The following is a 20,383-nucleotide window of genomic DNA, read 5'->3' as shown; positions in this document are numbered from 1 at the left end:
TTTCTTTCTCCTCGAGCACTTCCTTCAAAGCAACTCCTTTTCTTCCCATCTTCTTGCAAGAGGCCTGTTATTCTTTCTCTTTGCCTTTTCTCCTTTTTATTCTTCTCCCATATTATCAACATGGCTCTAGCACCTACCACATACTCGCCACCTAGCATGTATCTTAATGCCCTTGACAAGCATCACCATCATCATCATCATCATCATGTCCATCATATCCATTTTTCTTCTCTTACCCAACAAGCCGAACGACGGCTACAGCAACAACAACAACAACAACCCCACCTCCAACGACGAGTAACCCTATTGCATCAAAAGCCAATGGCTGCTGCTGTTGCTATACAACCATCATCCACAAAAAAGAACGAAGAACATGCTGTGCATAAAAAGAAGACCAAATCGGTGAGATTCCATGAGGACAAGCTTGAGCACGTACGATTGTTTCTCAAGACACAAAGACCTTTGGCTGTACGAGCGGGTGATCCTAAACGGTCGATGCCAGCACTAACAGCCAAGTTTCCCAATTGGCCTGAAAAGGTTGTCATGACACGTCAACGCGACGACACAATGGTGCGCATGGAGACCGTGCAGCTGCTTGATCAAGATGATGATGAAATGGTGATATTGACAGGGCGATGTCGAGTAGCCAACATTGCATTCCATAAACGTGTGGTGGTGCGATACACAACCGACTATTGGCAATCCTATCATGAGACTGAAGCTGTCTACCGTGAGCCGATTGGCGCTAGTGCTAACACATGGGACCGATTTACTTTTCGTATCAACCTTGAACAACAACAACAACCTTGCACTGTATATATGGTACTACGCTACACGGTCCATGATAATGAATTTTGGGACAACAATGAAGGGCTCAACTACCAAGTGGATCTTGAATTGGCCGAGGATGATGACGATGTTGATGAAGAAACGTTATCTAATACTACCAAGGTGCCATCCAACAAGGAGGGTGCATTGCAAAAACATGACAATGGATTACTCAACAACAACAACAACATCAAGCATCAAGAAAATCCACGTCAAAAGAAAATCGTAAAGAAGAAACTTGGTCATCGATATGACTTTGGTGCATCCTTATCTGCCGCCAAAAAGATGGAGCCTATGGTGAAGCCATCGTTTGCCAACATGCCTACAACAACAATAACAGCCACCCCTGCGCCCTTTGTCATGATGACGGCGACCTTGGAGAATGACGACCAAGCTAAATACCATGACCTGGTGAGCAAATATTGCTTCTATGGCAATCCTCGTGCAGCAACATCTGGTGCCGCTGCTTCTGCAACCACCGCTGAGCCGATCTGCGGCTAAAGACACTTTCCACATCATTGTTGGTCATCATGAGAATCTAAAAACTACTTTTTCTTTTTCACCTCAATCATAAAAAACCACACACATTCTTGTACATATACACACATTTGCTCTCTCACAAAAAAATGAAGTTTTGTTCTTGATTCCTTTTTTTCATTCTACAATAAAATTTGTTGTCATTTGCATTGAATACCATCATGTACAAGGTTGTGTGTATGTAGTATCGCGTTCTCGACTTTTTACGGTAGAATCAGGTGACGGGGTCGATGAACGCGTTGTGTACAGAATATACTATCATGAAGAAGGATGATGATGTGAATTCACCACCAACCACGACGCACGAGCCTACCTACATTTCTCGTAAAGGTCGTACTTGGCTTTTTTGTCCAACGTGGGATGATGGGATGATTAAGGAGAAGGTTTCCCCAACAATCCTTATTCGATTGACAGCCTTAAAATGTAAATTATCTCGAGTGATCCAAACAAAAAGCGGCGTGCATCATGCGCTCAATAAGCGTTTCATAATACTTTTAGTTGCCCAATACGTGTATATGACTACCTCCTCACTCCATGATGATGATGATGGAAATTTCTATCCTAGTAGAGTTTCTCCTCCCCCCACATCATAACGAGATACGGAGGAGGTCACCTTACTTCAATTAGAGTGATTGGTACAATGATAGTCGCATTCGATATCTCACGTTGCATTACATTCATGCAGCGAGGATATGCACTAAAAGGATAAATCAGAAAGGTTTGGGTTTGCGTTACGAACACCAAAATTTTTGTGTGTGCGAGATAATAATCCATGGAGATGATCACGCAATGGGCACTTTTTACGCCACACAACGCGTGCTTCTTTTAGACATTGCCCGCGGGGTAAGGAAGTGATATGAAAAACATTTACCATCCTAACAACATCAACAAATATTACCAATCCCTTTGTTTGTATATACATGCGATACATCTTCCCGCGCATTTTTTATTTGCCTCGCTGATCTAAATACTATAGTAGGTATGACATGCAATGTACATAGTCGTGGGAGCTAACAAAAGTAGTGTAATCAGGTTCATATCAGGTACAGGCCGCTGTTTTGCTGTCACCATCTACATACAATCTGGATTTTCACACAGCCTAAGAAGGATGATGGGTGATTTAGATCTCATCATGTATACGATCACCTGCGCGCACACGCCATCTCACGTACCGTAATGCTATGAAAGAGAAAAAGACATTGGTTTTCTTGTAAAGCGATCTGGATGATTGATATCCGATCATGTATACTGTAGGATGCAGAAGCGTGGATAAAGTGCATTAACCATGTCCTAAATGTTGCTTCCAAAAGCCGTCAATCTCGCTTGCATATCGACCCGCTATCTAATCCTCCATCCTATTCAAGCCGTCCTTCCTGCCATCTTTGTTGTGATTCATAAGACACATTGATAGCCAATACATACATGAGACAAAGTTTTATTGCACATGCATTCTAATTAGTGATAGATCGCATCCATTGCTTGAAGGAGACAGGCTCGAATGTTGTGCGTGATGTTGAAAGAGTCACTTGATCAATGCAAAGCACCAGTACTTTTGCTTTTGTCGTACAGGATCTCCCGCATCACCATGTTCATACAATGCTCCCTCGATAATATCATCGGTGCTCGGACTAGTATACATAACGTTGACTCTGAGGGACTCATGTTCACATGGCGCATTGGGATTGGTAAAGGCGCTGTTGATGGCATCTTGCACAAAAGGTATTCTGGAGCGGTTGATGTACTTGAGCGATGCTGTCGTGGAATAAGCGATAAGCCGGGATCATGCACTTCTCGTTAACTTGTCTTTCGATCTCAAACATGACGATGGCAAAGGTATGAAGGACCATCCATGAATCCGCTTGCGCAGTAATGTAGCTGTTGTTGCTGCACATTCAAACTTGTGACGACATGTTGATTCAATGCTGGTCCTTGAGTATGGTGTGGCCCGACAAAAATGAAGAGTAGTGATATCCCTTGTTCGCAACGATACGCATGCTGTGCCTTTTTCACGATTAAAAAATGAAATGCCCAAGACTTCCTTTCTCATCAACATACCATGACCTTCCAACTTGATCCTCTTTTGACGTCCATCACCATATGGCTGGCTTCTCCAGCTTACACTTCTCATGACGCGCAATGACCACGGATGCTTCATACAAATTGGGAGTTGGATGATAAGGATCCACACAGGAAGACCGAAAGGAGAGTAACACTTTGTCACTATTACAATAATAGCATCCTTCATTATTAGCACACATATACAATAAACGTCCTTTTCATTGTTTGCTTCATTGTACTTGCCTTTTCCATATACATAAAAACCCCTTTGTTGTTGGCTACTGGAGTCCGAAAACCGTGGTGTAGTGTAGTTGAGCCGAAACAAAATGCCAAACGAGCCAACGTCTTGTAACCAAACTTGCCCTCTATACAAGCTGACGCGTCAATGGAACCAATTCGGCTGCAACATTGGACTCTGAATGTACCTGTTGACACCAAGCGTAAGGCGGGAATAGCAACGGACAAGAGGAAGCAACGATATCGCCATGGCAACCACCAACCACCCACCACGCTCATTCTTCAGCACTTTGGACACGCTCACTCACTGACAATGCATGTTCAGAACTACATTAACACCTCAAAACCAACAAGAGCACTCTTCTATAATACATTACCTTGATCGGGATGACGTGCATTGGATAAAGGCAGAGGAGGGAGAAAAAAGAAGAGAAGTGTTGTCTCAAGTCGTGGAGCTGCTGTCCCCCAAGTTTAAATCCCCTACTGCTATTACACTGAGGCCACTCAATGACCCCACACACACCCATCCACCCATCGTCATCATCACCCTCACGATAGACAATAGGTACACGTAAATAAAAGAAATGACGATCCTCATGTATAGCAAAAGGGTGTGTGCCATTTTACACTTTACGTGGTAATGATGATGATCCAACAACAGCCATTGCCCTACCTTGCGTGGATTGACATGCGAGGGAGTTTGCCCTAGTATTTCTTATGTCCATTCATTTCTACCATCGTCTCTCTCTTTTTCTTCTTATTATCTCTCAAGCACTCAGGAATGATAACAACTAAAGGCATTGGTGGTTTTTAATTGACAGCTACTCTGTCGCTCTCTTATCAAAAGAGTCTCGGTAGTCATGGTTTGGGTTGGCAAAAGCCATGGCGGCCTTCATGCGGTCATCTCCGTAAGTACTTGGGCCTTTTGACTCAAGGAAACTAACAGCCACATGCTAGTTTAGCTTTATTGTCAATAAAAAAAAGAGATTGTTTATCTACTTTTCCTATGTGCACATGTTGTGTGTTGATACAAGTGTCTATGGTGGTTGTGTTGTGGGACGATTTGGGGAGTTTTGATCGTGAGCAATGTACGATGGCTGATCGGTAGAAAGCCTTTGAAATGGGTTATCGCGAGGATGGGTCCTGATAAGAGAGTAAGCGAAAGCAGATAATAGCTTTCCCAGATCTAGACGTCTACATTAAACAATAAAAGAGTGTAATGTTGAAACGGTACTTGTTCTGTTGCCATGGAAGTCGAGTCGTGTTTGAATTGCGCGTGTTGTTGTTGTTGCTATGGAATCAAGAACGTTGCCCTTGGCCATGGAAACGTGCTACTGGTTGCCCGGTTGCGTTGGTTACACGCATGTGTGCTGGATACTATCCTTCCCCATAAGCTGGCTCCATTCCTCAAACTATATTCTTTGTTCTGCTCAGGGTGCATGCACCAATGACAATGAATGCTATATCTACCGTGATCATCCAAATGTGCTGCCATCCTATTTAGCCCCTTCCTCCATCGATACAAAAACATCATCCACAACACTGCTTTTGGGAAAATGAAAGGGGGACTTATCTACACTGTGAGACCAGAACTGAGACTTAATTCGAGACCAGCTCAGTCCTGGCGAAGATTTAAACATGTATCCAGTACACTTCTTAGCTTGGTTACAGCATTTAATGATACCTTTGAGTGGCAATCAATTATCTTTAACCGTTATTAAAAGATTGGCGTTGTATATTGAGTGGTGTATCTTTGTCGTAGACCGAGGAGAAGGAGGATGAGACCAATAATCCTTCTTGCTTGTACCTTAGCATTTATTGTCAATAACCATAGGACGAAGACTCTGAACTAACCATGTACCTGATAAGAGTGAAAAAGCATATGCAAAGCTGACTAAAGCTACAGCTGCAACATCCCAAATTCCAGGCACTATGGAGACTTTGCTACAGGGTTACTCCATATGCCGTCGTTTAAGTTGAGATCATAGCCAGCTAAACCTCATTGTGCTCTTCTGGATATGGTCTTTGTAGTAAAAGCTGGATATAATATACATGGGACATTTCGCGTACGACACGGCATAGTCAAGGTAAGGGCCCACCATTCCATATTTGGTAAGAGTGGCGAATTGGCCACTCTTACTGTATTAGATCAGCCAGGACATTTAATGATGCTCTCAACAGCAATCTACCTCCACAACAATGTGTTGCACCTATATCCAATCTACAACTTCGCGATATGAAGAAATTGGAGGAATCCGACAGGGTAGTTCTTTTCCAAAAGCATGCTCAGGTAATGCACGACAGCAATGTCCATCAAATGGTGCTCACGTATCAACAAATAATTGCCGTCGTTAATGTTTTTGGGGTTCGAGAACAATGGAGGAGCCGTAAGAAGTCTTTGCAACAGCTTTACGGCGTGCTTGTAACGAGACCAGGGCTATAACCAAAGATGCGGCAGCTGTAGATAATAACATTTCGCCCTCATCCCTTTCACGTGAGCCAATGATACACCTTCATACCATCCACACGAGAATTAAATCTGTGCAATGAATCCAGAACGGCCCCCAAACTATCGCACTCCATGAGTAGCGATATTCACGCATCAACAATGACGCGTTTCTGCTTCATGCTCCAATGAGCCTTCAACATCCTTATCTCCTGCTCAGTGAATATGTGACCGTTGTGCATATTTATTTTCATTCGATGGATCCAGAACGCCCTCAAATTATCGTACTCCACGAGCAGGGATATTCACGCATCAACAATGAGATGCTTTCCTTATCTCTTGCTCCAGAACCAATAACGAATCAACTTTTTTTCTTCTGCACGTGGCCATGTGATCCGCAAGATGGGTTTTTTCATGTTTGCCTATTCCCCTTTCTGCTTCTGGTATGCCATGCAATGTCCTCGAAGCGTTCTTTCCCTCCTGCTCACTGATCCAAGCGTTCGTGCGTCAATATAATACGACCGCCTTATCCTTTGGTGCTTGGAAAGTAAAGCATTCATGCAACGGCCCCTATGCACACGACCATTATCTCTTTGTGGGAAACAATACATTCACCATTTTTCTTCAACACGTGGCTATCTGAGACGAGATGCAGATTTTGACGCAGCTTCTTTTTTGGTCCTTTCTGCTTTTAGTGCATCACGCACTATCTCAATCGTCTTCATTTTTTGCATTCGATGCGACGCTCTTGCGTTTGCGTTATTGTACCAAGAGTTCTCTTTTGATTGAAAGTCTATGAGAGACCAACGGCTTTCTTTATTGTTTGTTACACGTGGCTATGTGGACCGCATTGTCAAATCCTGCACGTCGATGAGATTCATGCACCAACAATCACACACATGCCATCCTTATCTCCTGCCGAACGAACCAATGCGATCATGCATCGGCGCCAAGGAATGTTGTCTCATGAGCACGACATTTTCCACCACTGTTTTGTCAGGAGTCTCCTTACTGGCGGAATAAACGTTGACTCACACAATAGTGACATTGAGAAATAAAAGTTGATCACCCCAAATCTTGCGTTCTTTTACCTTCTTTTCTTTTTTTTTTCTCTCTCTCTCAAGTCTGCTCTCTCTCTCTCTCAAGTCTGCTCTCTCTCTCTCTCTCTCTCTCTCTCTCTCTCTCTCTCTCTCTCTCTCTCTCTCTCTCTCTCTCTCTCAAGTTCTCTCTGAAGCTCTCTCTCTGCTCTCTCTGAAGCTCTCTCTCTGCTCTCTCTGAAGCTCTCTGCTCTCTCTCAAGCTCTCTGCTCTCTCTCAAGGCCTTGTTGGCTCTCTTTGGTGGTCTGTGTCCTTGTCGGCTGGTATGGTGCGTTATATCAAGTAAACCGCCCTCATGCTTGTCCGTAGTCACAATGGCACATTTGCAAGATCGCCACCATCAGTCATCACTGAGTTAGCGTAGTTGATGCAATACGAGGTAAGTTGATGATGAAGGATTAAGTTTAATATGAATATTAACAACATTTTCACTCTGACCAATCCAATCCTTTGGCTACACTCCTTCTCATCCTCTTGCTGGTCCTACCTTTATTGGCTTTCTTTACTTGCTATTCCCATTATTATTACTTGTGCCTCCCTTTTCTTTGTATACTACTTTTGTACATTTTATTGAAATACCGACAATAGGTAAGGTTGATGACACATTTATTATTTCGTTGTTCCTCATGCAGCCATCCAGTGGAAAAGGTTCCTTTTTAACAACTAGGAAATCCATCATCGTCAATGCATAAGCCGACGTTCACATCCATTTGCATGTAACCTACCTGAACCAAAAGATTCGGCATCAGTGGCTCGTAATCCATCAGGGATGCCAAATTCTTGAAGGACGTGTATGTGGTCGTGGTTTGCAGGGTTATTGGGACTTTTCTTATTTCATTGTTGTCAATGATGTGCTTAGCATACACTTCCTCCTCGTGTTCTCGGCTCACGGTGTTGTACAAGAGTACTCCTACTGTGTCCAACGTGCCGTCTTGATGATCTTGCCTCGAATGAAGTCCGTGACATTGTCCAAGGCTACATCGATTGGTATTTGACCATTATCATTGGGATTGTGCACGTCAAGGCCACTGTCAATCACACAAAGAACTCGATTTGGCTTGTGCTCAACGCGTGAATGAGTCAGCATTAGCTGCATTGTATGTAAGTTCAGCAAGTCATAGAAGGCAGTAGCGTGGGACTGATGATCCATCGAAGCTACTTCCTACGATGCGGGTTCTTGCACACATACGCCCATTATTACGTTCTGCTAAAGCGGCAACATCTTCATACGAGCATGTTTCATACCACAAACTTATTGCGGGACTCTGCGAAGGAGGCCGAGGAGGACATGTTACAATTAAAAAAAAAAACGGGATCATCCACCCCATTAGCAGGCAGTAGTCCACCTTTCCAGTAGCATCTTGCGAGGTAGTTACATCAAAAAGGACATAATTTGTACATGAATACATGCTTCATCAAGCGAGATGATTAGGTTTTACCTTATTAAAAGAGCCAAATAACACAATGACAACAAGGAAAACGGGGTACTAGTAGGAACACAATGAACCCTTAACGACCATCACAAGTTAGCACATGCATCACTCAAATAAAGAACCTCTCAACAATGATACTCACCAAGGGCTTTTGAAGATGCCAGCAATCAAAGAGTGATATGATGGAAAGAAAGAGATGTGTGGGAGAAAGACGATGGGCGGCAACATTCATCTTGTTTATATTTGCACGGTTGGCGTGGGTATCTCTGCGACCACAAAGAGTGATGGAATGGATGTTGAAGATGGTGATGAGCTGATAAATTGATGATGAGCCATTACAGAGAGCCTTGGTGTGATTGAATGTGCATCCATAAACCAGGAGGATCATAGATAGACAAGGTCATCCAACAATACATAGCATCACCAATCACTTGCTGTGTGCTTACATGATGCTAAACATAGACCATCTTTTACATGCATCACTCAATGACAATGGAAGTCATCCTTGTTCTCACTTTCCATGTATCTAACGTAAGAGAACCTCGGGTAAGATTGGCATCGGTCCACTACCACGAACATTAAAATACACAATGATCCTGGATCTACATAGCACACTTGTTGCCTAATACCGTTACGCGCTCCAATCGATGTGCTTATGACAACGGAGAATGCGGTCAGTTCAAGGATACATAAATGTGTAAGAATGCTTTTGAGTACCAAGAAAGGGAAATTTTGTAGTAAGTGACCTTGACCATCGGACCATTGGTTTCGGGATTGATCACCCAAAACGTCGACCTTGTGGTCAGGAGTGAGGAGGTTCATATGCGTCATGTTGTTGATCATCTTTTGGTGATACCAGCAAATAAGCTTGTATACGTAAACAACAGAAGGTAACAGGCTATCTTAAATTACAAGGTTGCACAACCAAAATGTCAAAGGCAAGCTTAGTGAGCATGATAATAAAAGTGTTGACAGTTTTCGGTTACCGTGCTATCTTTCTTTGGTATCGATTTTGTCCGCTGTATACTCCGCGACGACCTAAGCGTATCAGCAGTATATTGCGATATGCAGTTTGGTGTGCTTAAAGTATCCAATCTTGTTGCTGGGACGATTTGTACGCTGAAGGCAAGATTGCCAATGGACGTTTTCATTATGGATAAATATCAATTTGTGTTGACTGATGTGCATGCAAGGGAGGTGGTGATGGCATTCTTCATAAAACCTTATCTATTTTCATTGTGGTGTATGAATCCAGCAAATGGCTAAATGAACGTTTACATTTGCATGATGATGGATGATTCTTTATGGGCTAAGCTCAGATGTAAAGAGAGAGAGGATTGTAACATGGATATTGGTTTATTGGAAGATGCCCGATGTTATTCGAATGGCTATGAAGCAGGTTAACCACAAGGGTTGATGTGCATCATACACTGTCACCCCTTGCCTAGTAGTAGTAGCAGCAAGCAATAGCTGCTCCTTGTCGGCGCTTTTACCCCGCCATTAGTGAGCAGCAGCGGCAGGGCCATTTACAATCTCTCCTTCCCTTTTCCAGCTTACTTTTATATCTCTTTCCTTTCATTTCTCTTTTACTCATGTCTCTCGACTAATGGCAAATCTACTCGCATTCCTTTGTCCAAGTGTCCTTCATGCTGTCATGTTTGTCGCATTAGGGACGCTGGTCTTCCTATCTATTCCTACACCGACCGTTCAACCGATCCCTTCAGCCTACCGCTTCCGTGATTATGCGCTTGCCAAGACCAGCCAGTTCTTCACCCATGCTGCTCGATTTGCACTTGTGGTGCTATTGCCACTTGGTATTCAAGTTCTCGAGTTGGTTCAGGTATGGGTATATGCATTTTCTCCTATTTGTGCATACAAACTAAATCCTATGTTGCTCGAAATAGACCTTTCTCAGCTCGTCGCTTCCAGATTCAGAAGAAACAGCATTTGAAGAGCAATTCAAGTATCTCATTGTCACATCATCCTTGTTGAGCGAGTTTCCATCATTGACCGGAACCACCTCCACCACGCTTGCATCCACGCAGCTTCATCATCACCATCATCATCCTAGTTCTTCATCCCGTGAAAACATCCTTACCCAGGGCTTGATGATCACCTTTGTATCAACGTTACTCTTGAGTCTGATTGGATATCAAATTGTACCGGTTTATGTGCTTGGCATTTCGATGGTGACCATTCACGGCGCTGTATACTCTGTGCTTCGGCGATATCAGGTTTGTGCACTCTTTGTGTTCCATTTGGGTGATAATCTGAAAAAGCTAAAATTAAACTCGCGTCTTTGTTGATAGCGTCGTTGCAAGATCAGGTCAATACACAGCACAGCACTCGGATTACTACGTGATTTGGTCATTGAATGTGAACAATCGGATGCCATGGTGATGCGTATCATTGATCAATCTCGGCAACTGAATGCTATTCACCAAGGCGACACACTCGCACCACCAAATGATATCTCATCAGCCTCTTCACCTACAACACCTGTCACAGCATCTTCTTCGCGACGTGTAGCGGATACTCGACGTGCTTTGACTCATATCTTTAATTCACAATGGGCTCATTGGGTGTCTGCACTACGTCGACTCGAATCATTTTCACATCAGGGCAATTTATCACGTTTCCGCGACATGTACAACATCATACCCGTTGCTCACCAACAAAATGGCTCCACGGAGGAACAAATGCATGTGATACATTGGAAACGCCGTGAATGTTTGGTTCATTTACTCGCACTCGATGTCATGACACTGGAACACGACTCTGATCGTTTGGATTACGAATCGCATTGGGAAGTCGTTATCAAGGTTATGGGAAATCTCGTGGATGAGTACAAAAGGCATGTTCCTACCTTGCGTGAACATTTGATTTCATCTACAGGTAAGAGAGTGATTGGCATGTGTATGCACAAATGGACTAAGGAGAGATAATAGAAGTGTACGAGGATGACGATGAACGACCAACACGACCTGCTGATCCAAGAGTAAATGTCTTGTTACACCAGTACGCTGCTTTCGAAAAACACGTGCGTAACATCCAGTCCAAGCTCTTGCTGTGCCGCCAAGACACTCAATGCAACCAACAAAACCAAAGCCTCGAGCGTATTGGTGATCGATTAAGTATGATTGAGCAGGACATCACTCAAATGCTTACGCAATGGGAGGAAACCACCGAGGCCTACCGTAAACTTTCCACCGCTTCTCATGCACTACCATCACCTCCTTCGTCACCTGCCGGAAGCAACAACAGCAATAAACCTTTTATGAGGCGATCCATGCTCACTGCAGCAGCCGTTGCATGCTTTCTGGAAAACAAACGATCACGTGAAAAGGTAACTTGTCAAGTTGAAATAGGAAGGATGTGATTATTAACATGCTTTTGCATGATAGCCTTTACATTCCACCACGCCATCACCACCACCACCATCCTCTTCGTCTTGTTAAATAGTTTTTATTTTCTCGAATGGGCTACCAATGATGATAGCTCCTATGTAATATAGAAAACAATCAGTACACGTTTTTATATACCAATCACTAGTACTTTATACTTCCGAGTGAAATGATCCGAATCCTATCTTTCTTTTGATGCATATATCTCGGGCCAAAGTCGAAAATATCATTTGTCTATCCATTAACGCTGTCAATGTCGTTGTCTATGTGCTGGTGTTCTCAGCAGCCATTGCCAAGGCAACAGAGGGTACGCTTGGCGAGATTATTATGAGCGTTTATGGCATGTAAGTCATTCTTCTTTCTCCTTTTTCTTTATTAGAGACATCATGTTTCGAGAATACGGCTGTCAAAAGCAGTGTCACTGATTCTGTTTCAGCATCATGAGCATCTTGCTCATTGCGAACGAGATCAAGACGTTCACTGTTGCACAAGCCTATTTCGGATTCCTGGGCTTTCATGCAGGTCGTGGATTATTGTTTTGCTTGTAAGCTGTTGTGTCACACACACACACACATGCCAAGTCATGCAGCTAATAGGTCATTGTCACAGCTTAGGATGTCTTGTTATGAACCCTACACCATTCAATGTCATTGTCAGTATTATCACATGCACCGTTGGATTGGGCTATCTCATTCTCTCGTTTCTACCACAAATGCCACCACCCAATGCCTTTTGCGTTCATTGGCAACATCATCAAGACTTTTGGGCCGAAGGATTGGATTTACCTCCTCCTCCATCAGCAGCCCCGCCTATGACAAACACGATAATAGTGACTCCACCTCATCCATCTACTTGGCATCCCAAAGTCAGATACTAGCCAGTTTTTTTATACCATATAAGATCAAAAAAATACAATTTTTATATACTGTATCCATCGAAAACACTATTTCTACCCAACACATGCCTAGCATATTCGATTGTTCCAAATCCTACGTGCATGCATCTAGCCAAACACAAATACCGCAGCTTGTTCTTGTCGACGAGAGAGCGTACGCCAAGATCAGTGACAGCGACAGAGTCCGTGATATCAAGTTCAGCAAGTGAGGGAATGTCACCCAATGCACTCATTACAGAATCCGTTAATGCCATCATGGTGTGGTTGATAGTGAGCTTTTCAATAACTTGTAGACTTGATGCAAGATCCAATAAACCTTCTTGGTCCATATGCCCATCATAAGCAATCCGCAATGATTTGAGTGATGCTCCATGTGTAGATCCCAGTGCTTCCAATGTACGATTGGTCATGCCTCCACCACATCGCTCCAAGGTCACATGTTCAAATTTGGCTTGTGTTGTTCCAAAAAACTCGCACATCCCAGCCTCTGAAAAGCCATAACATTCATAGAAAGCGACATGCTTCAAATGGATTCGGTGCTGTAATACACCAAGCACGCTGTTGCGTAGTTGAGTCATGCCATTGAGTATCACTTGTTCAAGACACGGCGTGTGCTGTAAGAATCGCACCAGCTCATCCGTTTCGCATGCAATGGTCAGCTCAAGGACACGTAGCTGTTCACATCGTAGTGAGGCAAGATCATCCCATCGGCCCATTGGATTGCCTGGTCGTGCATGGCCACCCATCCTCACTATTTCAATATGCTCTTGGCATGTCCTAAGCAAGTTCACCATATCCACTCCATCGTATCCTTCAAGATCGCCAAATCGAAACTCTTTCAAATGTCCTTTACCACCACTACCATGAGTAAGAGGTCCGGTGGGTAACAAGGGATCATCATCTTGAAGCAGGTTGTGGCTAAAGGACAAGTATTCGAGATCAGGGCAATGCCGGGAAATAACATCGAGTTCAATTTGTTGACCACCATGCTCGCGTAGTCTGTAAGGAACGATCAAGCTGCGTAGGTGTGGAAATCGTTGTAATACGATGGGTAGTGGCATGATGCGTTGGTCGACGTCCCAAGATAGGTATTCAAGATCTGGGTAATTGGCATTGTTGGCTTGAAGAGAAAGTTCTGGGAAGGATCCATGACGAGAGAATGTGTGGTGTGGCGCATGATAAGTGAATGCTTTCAATTGTGGACATGCACGCAGTATGGGATCGAGAGGAAAAGGATCATGCATTGGATGGTTACACACAGCTAATTGTTGCAAGCTATGGCCCACTGATTCAAGTGCTGGCAACAGGTCTTCAATGCCGATAAAGCATTCATCGATCACTATGTACAGCACCCATCATTAGTCTTTTAGTTTTCTTTCCTCCCAATATAGTATCAACTTCTTACCAAGTACTTTGAGATTGGAGCATACATTCACGAGATTCATCATCCTGTTATCTTGATGGTGCTTGAGTTCCAAAGATTGAACATGTCGTCCTAGAAACGGTGCTGCTCTTCCATAATCATCCAGCTGAACATGTCTGTTCTTGATATACATGCACGATGAGAGCTTATCGCGCCATTGTCGAGACACCTGCGTACACTCGCGACAATCGTGTATTGATAGCTGATCCATGATGAAAGCAATGACATCCACTGGCAACAAAGACACCCAATCCACACGTCGCTGTAGCTCCTCTTCAACCATCAGCTTCCTTTCTTTCAATCGTTCGCTGTCACTGATATGGAACAATCCAAGCTCGTACATCCCCACTGCATCCACAAATCGACTCTGTGCTTCATATACTTTGGCTGCTCGAAGGTATCCTGCTTCTTCTTTGGGTGCCTGCTGCATCATCTCCTTGGCATCCTCAAAGGCAAGGTCGTATTTTGATCCTCTGATATACGCAACGGCACGCGCGTCCAAGATGGCAAGTAAATGCGTTCGCTTCAACTCTTGAATGGCTTCGGTCATGTGCTGAATGGCTTGTTCATCGTCTCTTTTCTTCAATGCCGAAAGGGCATCCTCGAACATTGTGTCCCAGGTCATCGAGTTGCTGCGCAGTAACGAGAGGAGAGGAGAAAGAAGAGAGAGAGCCAAGCCTGTATGCAAGGTATGTGTTACATGAAAGGAGTTTAACAGGTGTGGCGCGGTTAATGGCAGGTGCGGCATAATGTCATCATAGCGAGCATCATCTACAATGGTGACAAGATTGGATCCAAATGCACCACACATCACCTACAATGGATAACAAAATCAGGGCGTATTTCTTATAGTCGTATTTTAGCATTCACGTGTAAGCAGCAATGTATTCTCTGTATGTGGCAGATGTCGTGGTGGTGTGTCGAATGAATAAAAAGAGTAAAGTCTCTGATTTACGTCGTCTTGTGTACATGCCATGAGGCAAATAAAACGTGGATGGAACTTTATTGGCTGAAAAAGGATGTTCATTGTCTTCATAAACGCGTAGCATGAAACGGTAATCACGTCCGGTTGAATTTACCCGACGCCACTTGCTGCCACGTGCCTCAAATGGTATCTCTCCAGTCTCGCTTAAACTTAACCGAGACCGCATAATGAATGATTTCGTGTGGGTTTTCTAGCACATAGCGTACTCAAAAGTAATCGGATCAAAATGACGCATCGCTTCCGATGGCGACGTTTGCATCACCGTCATCATCACTCCCGCACTATAATGCTACAATTAAGAAAGGCTATTACCGTATAGCATCATAGTCTATTGCTTGTCCAACAGCTTACGTGTGTTTATCAATGACTCTTTTTTCTCAAAAGATGTGATGATGGTGTTACCATGCATGGTGCATTCTTTGGTTTCTGATAACAGCGGAGCAAACAATTGTTACAACCTATATAAATCCTGTTGATCCGCACATCCATGGTTTTTACCCCACTCTTGGCATATACCTCTTTATCATTCTTATTACTATATATGGGTGCGTTCAAGATCACTTTTGTCAATGGGAGAGAAAATCGCTTACACAACGTTTCATTAGACGATGAACAACAATGAAAAGCCAGCGAATGGAGATATGCATGAAAAGCTAAAACGCACGGATAATGCAGATGGTTCATCCAAAGACAACAAAGAAGGGGGTGTGCCCGTCTACAAGCTTTTCCGATTCGCCACCAAACTCGAACTCTTTTTGCTTTTTGTGGCCTCGCTCCTTATGATCGGTGTTGGTGCTCTTATGCCTGCCTCTATGATCATCTTTGGTGATATGCTGGGATCACTAGGACAAGCAGCCGGATCAGCAACTGAAATTACCAGCACAGACGACTTGTTAGCTGTCAGTCGACCCTTGATTTTGGTCTTTGTATACATGGCCACAGCCAATCTCGTAACAAGTTACCTGGCCCATGCCATTTTTGTGTATACAGGCGAGAAACAAACATCAAGAATCAAGCGGCTCTTTGTGCACAACATTATGCGTCAAGACATGGGTTGGTTTGATATGGCAGAGGAGGGATCCCTAACAACGCGCTTGGCAACCGATGTCCAAATGGTACAAGAAGGTATATATAATAAATTCATCTTTATGTATCATAAATCTAAGCATCTACTATCTATGTACGTAGGCATATCAGAGAAATTCGGTAACATCCTCCAAATGATCAGCCAAGTCATCACCGGTATCATTGTTGCATTCATAAAGGGCCCAATTTTGGCTGGTGTGGTGCTTGCAACGATCCCTCTTATTGGTGGAGCCGGTGGTCTTATGGGATATTACTATGGCAAATTCACTCAAACGACGCAAGACGTTTATGCTGGTGCAGGATCCATTGCCGAGGAAATGATCAGTGGTATTCGTACCGTATTTGCATTCTCGCTCCATGATCGGTTCCAGGCACGATATGAAGAACGATTAAAAGAGGCTCGCAAGACCGGATGTCGTCGAGGGCTCATGTTGGCAGTGCTTTTTGGTGCATTCATGTTTGTGCTCTTTGCTTCTTATGGTCTAAGTTTCTGGTATGGAGCCAAGCTTGTTCGTGATGGAAGAATGACTGGATCCGAGGTAGGGTTGATATTGATTGTGTGTGGGTGGGTGGGTGTATGAATAAGGACTCATTGTGCGTGTGTGTAGGTGATCATTGTGTTTTATGCAATGCTGGTCGGGACAATGGCGTTCATGAATCTCCCCCTCAATTTGTCGGCTGTCAGTGCCGCCACAGCAGCTGCAAAACGTATCTTTTCCACTATCGATCGTATCCCGTCCATTGACATTGATGACCCTGGAAAACGACAACACACGCTTGGTGGCCACATTGAGTTTCGCAACATTAGCTTCAGCTATCCAACACGCCCTGACATTCCCATTCTTCGATCGTTCTCTACCTCCGTTGCTCCAGGCACCACTGTTGCTCTAGTCGGCGCATCGGGTTCAGGCAAATCAACCATTGCTCAACTGTTACAGCGATTCTACGATCCCATTGAAGGCGAGATTCTTGTGGATGGTGTTTCACTCAAGGACTTGGGTGTTCAGTCGTTAAGGAAGCAGATTGGTGTTGTCAGCCAAGAGCCTGTGCTATTCAATACGACCATTCGCAAAAACCTACTTTTGGGAGCTATCGACGACAATGTCAGTGATGAAGTATTGGTGCGTGCATGCAAGGCAGCCAACTGTCATGATTTCATTACAGCACTTCCCATGGGATATGACACGGATGTCGGTCAGCATGGAGGCATGCTTTCAGGTGGACAAAAGCAGCGGGTTGCTATCGCACGGGCCATCCTCAAAGATCCCGCCATCTTGTTATTGGATGAGGTAAAGTATATGGCATGAATATCCATGGTTTGACGTATTTAACATGATGCACTTTGATAGGCTACATCAGCACTTGATACACAATCTGAACGACTTGTACAAAAGGCCCTCGACGCAGCATCCAAGAATAGGACGACTTTAGTCATCGCGCATAGACTGTCAACAATCCGTAATTCTGACAACATCATCGTTTTACACCATGGAGACATTGTTGAGCAAGGCACACATGAACAACTACTTGCAAAGAATGGTGCCTATGCTGAACTTGTACGCAAACAAGAGATCGCCACCAAATCCAAACAAGATGCTGCTGCTGAAGAAGAAGAAGAGGATCAACATGACGCTGCCACAGTGGTGACTAAGGATGATGGATTCGAAGAGCGGCATGATCATATGGACATCACTCTTCAAGAGGAGAATGGAAAGGATTTCATCATTACGCGCAAAAAGAGCATTGCGTCTTCAATCGATGGTGGTACTCCTGATCAAGACAAGCAACAACGTGAGCGTGAAGCCAAATACAAGCATGCCAAGACACCCTTCTTCAAAGTGTTTATGCAAATGCGTCCCGAATGGTCATTGATTCTTGTTGGTCTCGTGGGATGTATCATGACAGGTGCTCTATTCCCGGCATTGGCGCTCGTTCTTGGAAAAGTATTTGCCGTGCTTGTTGATCCAGAAACCCTTCAACATCCTCCAGGGCCTATGGATGGTGCCAATCTCTACGCATTCCTCTTTGTCATTTGTGCTATTGGTGGTTTTATTGGCTTTGTATTGCAAATTGGCGGGTTTGAAATGGCGGGTGAACGATACACGGAGAGATTACGGGCCAAGTTATTCGCTGCCTATTTACGCCAAGAAGCCGGCTTTTTTGATGAGGAGAAAAACAGTATGGGTGCATTGACATCCATGTTGGCGGCCGATGCCAAGCACGTCAATGATATGATTACCAAGGTCTTGGGCGAAATTGGCAATGTAATCTTTACTGCTATTACTGGTAGGTAGCAGCACGTGATTGTATGGTTATATGATTATTAACATGGTAGCTTTACATAGGATTTGTGATTGCATTCATCCATGGTTGGGCGCTCACTTTGGTGATTGTGGCTACAATGCCATTCATGGTGGCGGCTAGTGCCTATGAGACTCAAATTGAATTGGACTATGCGGGTGATTCTCAAAAGGCGGGCATCAAAGCAGGCGAGGTGGTTGCTGAAGCTGCCAAGACGATCCGTACAGTTGCAGCCCTTACCAAGCAACACCATTTTGAGCAACGTTACAGCAAAGCCAACGCCTATCCACAAAAGCTTGCCTATCGTAAAGCGTACTTGGGATCAATTGGTTATGCATTGAATCAAGCCATGGTTATTTATGTTTATGCTATTGCTTTCTATGCTGGTGTACGATTTATGGAGAAAGGCATGATGACTATCGAGCAAATGATGGTTGTCATGCTATCGGTCATCTTCACTGCTATGGGCATTGGTCGTGGAAGCATGTTTGTCTCATTCATTGTCAAGGCAAAGTATGCAGCTCTCTCCGCTTTTGAGTTGTTGGAACGTAAACCGGCTATTGATGGTGACATGGAAGGCATTGAACCAAGCACTGTGAATGGCGATATCGCTTTCGAGAATGTGGCATTTGCGTATCCCCGTCGACCGGATATCCCGATTTTCCATGGCGACTTTAATTTGCATGCTTCAGCTGGCAAGACAATTGCGCTTGTGGGTTATTCCGGTTGTGGAAAATCAACGGTGATTGGTATGCTGGAACGATGGTACGACGCTTCAAGTGGTGCCGTAAAGCTTGATGACACAAATATCCAGCGCTATACGCTCTCCAATTTGCGTAGACACATGGCTTTGGTTGGTCAAGAACCGGTTCTCTTTGACTTATCTATTGGTGAAAACATTCGATTTGGTGTTCCAGAAGGTGAAAAGGTCACACAAGAACAAGTTGAAGAAGCATGTAAGGCTGCCAACATCCACAAGTTTATCATGGACTTGCCTGAGGGATACAATACACGTGTCGGGGATCGAGGATCGCAGCTGTCTGGCGGCCAAAAACAACGCATTGCTATTGCAAGAGCCCTTATCCGCAATCCACGACTGCTACTTCTTGACGAAGCAACATCAGCCCTTGATAGCGAGAGCGAGAAGCTTGTTCAAGCAGCCATTGATAATGTATTACAAGAAGGAGGTCGCACAACTTTCACGATAGCTCATCGCTTAAGTACAATTCAGGAGGCAGATTTGATCTGCTACTTTGAAAATGGCCGTGTCACCGAACAAGGAACACATTGGGAGCTATTGAAACTTGGAGGTGCATACAAGGAGCTCGTCGAACAACAAAGCCTTCAATGATTTCTAGGCATCATTCATTATTCCCCCTCTATAGAATAACAATGAAACTATATAAAGACTAGGTAGCGACCCAGGTCGCTGTTCATCATTTTCAGCTGATACATAGCCTCTTCCTCCCACTTGAAACAGCTGCTCAACTCATTGCATGCGAATCAATCTCCTGCACCAAAGCTATCATTTCTAAAAATTCAATTGCCTTGATCCGAGAAGATTTGACTGAGCAAGGCTCTCATAATGGATATATCTTATAAGCTTTAGAAAGGCTTCTTCCATATCGATGATGGTCAAAGGTGTGGAATTAA

At 44.0% G+C, this 20,383-nt stretch overlaps 5 protein-coding genes across 5 annotated transcripts; 4 read left to right on the top strand and 1 right to left on the bottom strand.

The window, feature by feature from the left end:
* Positions 1 to 120: 120 nt before the first annotated feature.
* On the top strand, positions 121 to 1,329 carry O0I10_001742 (uncharacterized protein; the record flags this gene model as incomplete). Its single annotated transcript, XM_058481834.1, has 1 exon — positions 121 to 1,329. One exon carries the CDS (start codon positions 121 to 123, stop codon positions 1,327 to 1,329), a length of 1,209 nt encoding a protein of 402 aa, XP_058347691.1.
* Positions 1,330 to 10,242: 8,913 nt separating this feature from the next.
* Positions 10,243 to 12,094, top strand: O0I10_001741 (uncharacterized protein; the record flags this gene model as incomplete). The annotated part of the gene is made up of 5 exons (XM_058481833.1): positions 10,243 to 10,476; positions 10,541 to 10,870; positions 10,946 to 11,531; positions 11,585 to 11,982; positions 12,041 to 12,094. The coding sequence occupies 5 exons, from the start codon at positions 10,243 to 10,245 to the stop codon at positions 12,092 to 12,094; spliced, it is 1,602 nt and encodes a 533-aa protein (XP_058347690.1).
* A 141-nt stretch (positions 12,095 to 12,235) lies between these two features.
* Positions 12,236 to 12,917, top strand: O0I10_001740 (uncharacterized protein; the record flags this gene model as incomplete). Its single annotated transcript, XM_058481832.1, has 3 exons — positions 12,236 to 12,384; positions 12,477 to 12,584; positions 12,650 to 12,917. 3 exons carry the CDS (start codon positions 12,236 to 12,238, stop codon positions 12,915 to 12,917), a joined length of 525 nt encoding a protein of 174 aa, XP_058347689.1.
* A 41-nt stretch (positions 12,918 to 12,958) lies between these two features.
* O0I10_001739 (uncharacterized protein) lies at positions 12,959 to 14,983 on the bottom strand (the record flags this gene model as incomplete). The annotated part of the gene is made up of 2 exons (XM_058481831.1): positions 12,959 to 14,274; positions 14,341 to 14,983. The coding sequence occupies 2 exons, from the start codon at positions 14,981 to 14,983 to the stop codon at positions 12,959 to 12,961; spliced, it is 1,959 nt and encodes a 652-aa protein (XP_058347688.1).
* A 968-nt stretch (positions 14,984 to 15,951) lies between these two features.
* O0I10_001738 (uncharacterized protein) lies at positions 15,952 to 20,081 on the top strand (the record flags this gene model as incomplete). Its single annotated transcript, XM_058481830.1, has 5 exons — positions 15,952 to 16,468; positions 16,532 to 16,968; positions 17,038 to 17,718; positions 17,779 to 18,715; positions 18,775 to 20,081. The coding sequence occupies 5 exons, from the start codon at positions 15,952 to 15,954 to the stop codon at positions 20,079 to 20,081; spliced, it is 3,879 nt and encodes a 1,292-aa protein (XP_058347687.1).
* Positions 20,082 to 20,383: the final 302 nt, after the last annotated feature.

This window comes from Lichtheimia ornata (genome assembly GCF_029851405.1).
Source record: "Lichtheimia ornata isolate CBS 291.66 chromosome Unknown scaffold00004, whole genome shotgun sequence".
Classification (NCBI taxonomy): Eukaryota; Fungi; Mucoromycota; class Mucoromycetes; order Mucorales; family Lichtheimiaceae; genus Lichtheimia; species Lichtheimia ornata.
The sequence above is the reverse complement of the archived record's forward strand: the minus strand, read 5'-3'. Positions and strand labels throughout refer to the sequence as shown.